Source organism: Hibiscus syriacus, unplaced genomic scaffold (genome assembly GCF_006381635.1).
Source record: "Hibiscus syriacus cultivar Baekdansim isolate YM2019G1 unplaced genomic scaffold, ASM638163v2 tig00110503_pilon, whole genome shotgun sequence".
In the NCBI taxonomy this organism is placed as follows: domain Eukaryota; kingdom Viridiplantae; phylum Streptophyta; class Magnoliopsida; order Malvales; family Malvaceae; genus Hibiscus; species Hibiscus syriacus.
Window position 1 is genome coordinate 6,021,875 of NW_024062764.1, and position 7,193 is coordinate 6,029,067.

Sequence of the window (7,193 nt, forward strand, 5' to 3'; positions counted from 1 at the left end):
CATTACAATACTACATGTTTCGGGTCATGCGAATCATGGTTATGGTTCCTGTTATGAATGCCATGATTCCTCCGAAAACCTGGTTGCTCATTCTTTTATTAACCTTCCCATTACCATTGGAAATGGCAAAGCTTTCTTCTGCTTTTAGTTTAGACCATAAAGGATCCATGTTCTTGCCAAGCACTGGAATGACATTGTCATGGGCAAGGGAATCCAGGCAGTTTTTATCGATGAGAGACTGCAATATACAAAGAAGACAGAGATCTACATCAGCGAACATGAAACGACAAAACCAAAATATGAAGTGTTCAATTTGTTCCCATTCTTGACTTCGGCATGATAATGAGTAAAACTTACTTCAGCAACATGATATAAAGGAGCATTCTCTGCAAGCCGTTCAGCTGTCCCTGTAACTGATTTTTCGGCATTGAAGGAATCACTCGTCTTCGTTTTCACAACATGGAAGAGAAAAAAAATGGTTAGGCATTCAATTTATAGTTGCATGATACAAGTTAGGTCTAGGATAATTTGTGAATGTTGAGAATGGAAAAGCCTTTTCTCTTCTAGTAGTGAATACCTGTAGGCATGCTTTGTCCTCAACACCTGATGTATTTCTCCTTGTGCACTTGGCCTCACCGTTTTGAACCCTCTGCTCATGTAAATGAAAGTACTCCATTTTATTATACCAATTATCATGCTGAACAGTTTTATGCCCATGCTCCACTACACGCCCATGCTTCACTACACTCTTTTGCCAATGCCTTACACAAATCAAGGCACAACAGAATTGATAACCGGAGCACATGGGGGCAACATATTATGGCCATGGGATGAATTAAAAAATATTTAAGGGTTAATTCGATTAATTAACCGATTTCGAACCGAATTAACCGTTAACCAAATATCCAAAAAATCATTAACCGTTAACCGACAGAACTCCGAATTAACCGAACTAATTCGGTTCGGTTGGTTAACCGAATTAGTTCGAAAATTTGAACACACCTATACACAAGAATCCTTCCTCGAAAGGGGATTATCATCGAAAACAACATGTATAGACTCTTCTATTACTAAAGTTCTTTTATTAAATACCCGATAAGCCTTAGAATTTAAGGAATAACCCAGAAAAATTCCTTCATCACTTTTAGCATCAAATTTGCCAAGATTATCTTTACCGTTGTTTAAAACAAAACATTTACATCCAAAAGGATGGAAATAGCTAATGTTAGACTTTTATTTTTGAAATTTTCATATGGAGTTTTCTTTAAAATTGGCCTAATCATTACTCGATTTATAATATAACAAGCAGTATTTGTGGCTTCAGCCCAAAAATATTTTGGCAAATTGTTTTCACAAAGCATAGTTCTAGCAATTTCTTCTAAAGTTCAATTTTTCCTCTCAACAACTCCATTTTATTGAAGGGTTCTAGGTGCTGAAAAATTGTGACTAAAACCATTAGAATTACAAAAATCGGTAAATCCAAGATTTTCAAATTCAGTGCCATGATCACTCCTAACACTAGTGATGGAGTAACCTTTTTCATTTTGGATTACTTTTGAAAATGTGATGAAATTTTCTAATGCTTAATCTTTAGTACTTAAGAATAAAACCCATGTATATCTAGAATAGTCATCTACCAAGACAAATGCATATTGTTTTCCACCAAAGCTAGTAGTTCTAGTTGGCCCAAAAAGATCTATATGGATCAATTGTAATACTCTACTAGTTGATACATATTAATGGACTTAAAGGAAGCTCTAATTTGTTTTCCTTTAGCAAGCATCACAGATTTTATCTTTATCAAATTTTAGCTTTAACAACCCTCTTACTAAGTCTCCTTAAATTAGTCGTTCCAAAACACTCATACTAGTATGTCCTAGTCTCCTATTCCATAACCAACTATCATGTTCATCCTTAGCAACTAGGCATAAATTTTTCATATCAATGGAATCTAAATGCATTATGTAAATGTTTCATATTCTATGACCAATAAGCATAATCCGATTAGATGCAATGTTGATTACTTTACAACCATTAATTTCAAATATGAAATTGAATCCCTTATCGCATAATTGACTAATACTCAATAGATTATACTTTAATCCATTCACATATAACACATTTTTAATTTGTATGGAAGATGTATTACCTATAGTACCTATACCTTCAATGTAACCTTCTGAGTTATCACCAAAGGTCACCACTCCTTCATTTTTAGCGTTAAGCTCTATGAACCGGCTCTTGTCTCCGGTCATGTGTCTTGAGCATCCACTATCAAGGTACCATGAGCTTGAATTTGTTTCTCGTGCCTTGTAGCAATGCTCATTTCCCTATAAACATAGATTAATTTCTAATTTTTGGTACCCAAATTCTTTTGGGTCCATATTCATTAGTACTTAAAATCCTAGTCCCCTTGGGTATCCATTGATGTATGATATTCTTATCTTTAGTAGTAATGGGTTCTTTAGGAACCCATATACTCATAACAATTTTACCATTTAAAGTTCATTGAGGACTTCTATGATTGTAGTTTCTAAAACTTTTTCTAACAAAGTTGGATTTTGAATTTTCTCCTTTTTCAAAACGTTTTGTAGCAACTTTATTAAAAGAATTTTTAAGATCATCAATTTCTTTTTGATGATCATCATGAACTTTTGAAAGTAAGCTATGCAAATCAATATTTTTCTTTTCAAAATCATCAAGTTTGATTTGCAATTCTTTAATCTTACTTTCAAGCTCATTGTTAGTCTTGGACATAAGACTATTTTCGTTTTTCAATTTTGAAATATCATTTTTGTATTTTGAATATAAAGTCTTATAATCTGAAGCCAAACCATTATAATCCTCTAATAACTCATCATAAGATAAATCATCTGAATCAAATGAGTTAGAGGTTACCTTAGAGCTATCCCCGATGGCCATCAAGAACAAGTTTGGAACTTCTTTTTCCTCTTCATCGAAACCTTCCTCATCGCTCCATGTAGCCACATGAGCCTTGTGCTTCTTCTTGGATTGACCATTTTTCTTCAATTGAGGGTAATCATATTTGACATGCCCCGATTTTTTGCATTCATAGCAAATAATGGGGTCTTTCTCCTTTGATTCATTTTTGAAGCCTTCATTCATTTTGAATTTTCTTCCTCGGTTGGGCCTCATCAATTTTCTGAACCGTTTGGCAAATAATGTCATTTCTTCATCATCTTCATCTGAATCACTCTCATCTCTTGTAGATTTGAGAGCAACTCCAATATTCTTCTTCTTTTCCTTCTCCTTTGGTGTCTGGTCAATCTTATCGAGGTCTACCTCATCTTCAAGCATCATTTCATGAGTGAGGAGAGAACCTATTAGTTCTTCAAGGGTTAAGGACTTCAAGTTCTTAGCCTCGATGATTGTCGTCTTCTTTGATTGCCATGATTTTGGAAGTGAGTAAACTAATTTCCTCACGAGTTTTTCATTTGGAATGATCTCTCCATATGATTTGAGACCATTGACAATCATTGAAAATCTATCCGTCATAGCTTTGATATCTTCATTCGGTTTCATCCTGAAATTTTCATAGCTATGAGTTAAAAGACTAATTTTAGATTCTTTTACCTCGTCTGTGCCTTCATGAGTGACTTGTAGTTTATCCTATATCTCCTTGGCGGTTGTACACGTTGAAACTCTTCCGTATTCATCCGGTCCAAGTGCGCAAAATATGATATGGATGGCTTTGGAGTTGAGCTGGAACATTCCTGTCTCTCATTCACTCCACAATCTTGGGAGAGTGGAAGGTTTGATGTATCCATCTTCTATGACATTCCATGCTCCCATGTCACTTGCTTGAATGAAGTACATCATTCTATTCTTCCAATAAGCATAGTTAGCTCCATTGAAGAAAAGAGGCTTGTTGACGGACATTGAATCGAGAACGAAGTCAGAGTTTGAAGCGCCGACCATTGATGACTTGAATATCGATGTAACTCTTCCCAGATCTACTCAAGAGGCGATTAAACCTTCAAATAAGTCAAGATCTGATACCAATTGTGGAGTTAATCGATCGACGAATATAGCCAAGAGGGGGTGAATTGCTAATTAAAAATTCGGTGGAAGCTTTTGCAGAAAATTGAAAATATTTGCACAACGATTTAGAGTGATTCGACTTTCTCAACAAAAGTCTACGTCCATTACCTTAGCTATCCACACTAAGGATTTCCACAAATTCACTAATTTGTCTTTCTTTTGAGGACAAAGAGTAACCTTACAAATCCCTCAAGAAATATACCCCAAATTCTTGAGAACACTCTCTCCCAAAGAGAATAATACAAATTTTGCAAACTTACAAGGAAATCCTCACAAGGAAAGATGTTTGCATAATTCTAGAACGAAGAAAGAACACTCAAGAATAATACAATTGAGTACAATAAGTGTTCTTGAAAGCAAAGATGAATATTGAATGAGATAGGATTGAAAATGCTCAAACTTGAGGTTTGATGCTTTCTCTTTGATTCTCTCTTGATTCTTGATAATTGTAGTTGATCGATGGCTTATAAGCTTGTTTAAATACTCCTTGGATCATTTCTGAACGTTGGGGATCATTAGTGGAGTTAATAGAGTCGTTAGTGTGTGAAAACAATTAATAAAATCAGTTGGGAGAGTGTGTGCATCGATGCATCAAGTGTAAAATTCAAATATTTTGACCGTTGGAACACTTAGTGCATCGGTGCACTAAGGTGCATCGATGCATAAAATGCATTCGATGTTTCAAACAAGCCTGGAGTGCATCGATGCATGGTCTGTGCATCGATGAATAAAATGCATTCGATGTTTCCATAAAATTCTGAGTGCATCGATGCATGGCAGTGCATCGATGCATAAAATGCATTCGAAATGGGGTGTGCATCGATGCATCAATGAGTGCATCGGTGCATCTTTTCACAAATTTGATTTTTGGCTCGTTTTTTATTTGAAATATTTTGTGAAAATTGTTTCAAAAATATTTTAAGTATAAAACACAATTTTACACTTTAGTAAGGATTGAAATTAAACTTTGAAAGACTTGGAGTAATATTTTGATATTCGAATAATTGTATCGAATATACTTATAAAATCATTTGTAAATTCTTAAAATTTATTTAACTTACTTTGTTATATTGAAACATCAAAATGTTTTCAACATAGTTAATATTCGAGAATTGAATGATATATCTAATCTGTATTATAATTTCCATCTTAAAGTTATAATAAATTATAGTTGTAGTAAATCATGATATTATGTTGTTTAATAGGTTTATAATTTTGTGATTTGTGTAGTGAAAATGATAAATCTCGATTAAATAATAAACAAAAGGGTTAACTACACAATTGATCACTTTTCTTTCAGTTTTGTCCACTTTTGGTAACTGATTTCAAAATACATAAGTTATGGTCACTTACGTTTTTATTTAATTAAGTTAGTGTCATTTTCGTTTTTATTTAATTAAGATATGGTCACTCTGAGTTAACTGTCGTTAACAGCAGTTAAATATTTTTGATATAATCACACATATGGTCCCTGTTATTACATACTCTCTTAATTTAGTCATACTTTTAATAAATTAATATAAATTTAATCATCCAATCGAATGATGCCACATGTCATACCAGTAAGGTTGTTCAAAAATACCCGACCCGATTGAGTTGACCTGTCGACCCATTGACCCAATTAAAAAATATTGGGTATTTATAATAAAAATACCCGATTTTTCGGGTCGGGTACCCGACCAGGTTTCTGGGTCGAGTAGGGGCCACAAAATGTTAGTTAACCAGTTACCCTCTGACCGGTACCTGATTTATTATATATTTTCTTTTTTATATTAAATTTTTATTCATAATCCTTAAATTATTTCATTCTAACATTCTAAAATCCTAATTTCTTAAATTTTGACACCATAACATTCTAAATTCTTAATTTCTTAAAATTATTTCAGATTAAAATTATAAATTATTTTTTAAAATATTTATTTTAACTTCAAAACATTTCAAATTTAATTATATTTATTTATTTTAAATTTTAATAAATTTTATTTCAATTATGTAATTTGAATTTTTGAACTTTATGTGTGGATTATATATATTATAGACTTTTAAATTTTAAATTTTAGAATTATATATATATATATATATATTAAAAATAATATAATTTAAAGAAAAAATAAAAAATTATGAACCGATTACCTGTGACCCGAATAATATATACTATAATTTTATATATATTAAATTAAAAATATTTTTATATTAACTTATTAAATATATTTTGCTATTAACTTAATTTAGAAATATTTTATTTTTATTTTAATTTAAAAATGTATAATTTATTTTAATTTATTAAAAGTATGAGTAAATTGAGAGAATATGTAAATAAAATGGACCAAATGTGTGAATATATCAAAATATTTAACTGCTATTAGCTTCGGGTGACCAAATATTGTTTAAATAAAAACGTAAGTAATCATATCCTATGAATTTTGAAATCATCGACTAAAAGTGTACAAAACTAAAATATAAGTGACTAACCATGTAGTTAACCCTAAAAATCGAAAAGATAATTACAAATAAATAAACAAAATCGTAAAGTAAAAAACACATATTTATATAGAAAATTTTAAACATGAAAAATTGACAAATAAGTTATAAGAAAGATTGTGAAAATCAACTGCAACACACACGTTCATCGGTGTAATTTACAAACACACATTTCAAAAAAAAGGTAAACTACACATTTTGTACCTAAATTATCAGATTTGGTCTATTTTAGTACATGGACTTTCAAATTTTTTTTCAAATCTATGCATAACGTTTATGTTTCGTTTCATTTTAGTACCCACTATTAAAAATTTAACGCGTTTAGTACCTAAACTATCATTTTTGACCCGTTTTATTACCTAAACTTTCATTTTTTTCCTTCAAAACTTAACGTTAAATTTTGAATAGGGTACTAAAATGAAACAAAAACTAAAATTTTTAACGGTGGAGATACTGAAATGAAACAAAAACTAAACTTGAAGTATGGTTTTAAAAAAGTTAAAAATTTTAGGTACTAAAACAATAAAAACTGATGGTTTAGGTATTAAATTCATAATTTACCAAAAAAAAAACAAATTTGCCGCATAAAAGAAGAGATCTTAAGTTACTAGGCTGCCTAATTTCTTCCATATGTTGGCATTTGGTTTCTA

At 31.3% G+C, this 7,193-nt stretch overlaps 1 protein-coding gene across 1 annotated transcript; it reads right to left on the reverse strand.

The window, feature by feature from the left end:
- Positions 1-676, reverse strand: LOC120129785 (phosphatidylinositol/phosphatidylcholine transfer protein SFH3-like). Its single transcript, XM_039147202.1, has 3 exons — positions 578-676; positions 358-444; positions 1-238 (listed from the first exon to the last, which is right to left on the reverse strand). The coding sequence occupies exons 1-3, from the start codon at positions 674-676 to the stop codon at positions 11-13; spliced, it is 414 nt and encodes a 137-aa protein (XP_039003133.1). The 3' UTR covers positions 1-10.
- Positions 677-7,193: the final 6,517 nt, after the last annotated feature.

Excerpts from the sequence above, each read along its gene's own strand:
- LOC120129785 (XM_039147202.1), bottom strand. The coding sequence starts at position 676 with ATGGAGTACTTTCATTTACATGAGCAGAGGGTTCAAAACGGTGAGGCC. Across the intron at positions 445-577 it reads AGGACAAAGCATGCCTACAG|ACGAGTGATTCCTTCAATGC; the intron begins GTATTCACTACT and ends GTGAAAACGAAG. Across the intron at positions 239-357 it reads CTTTATATCATGTTGCTGAA|TCTCTCATCGATAAAAACTG; the intron begins GTAAGTTTTACT and ends TGTATATTGCAG.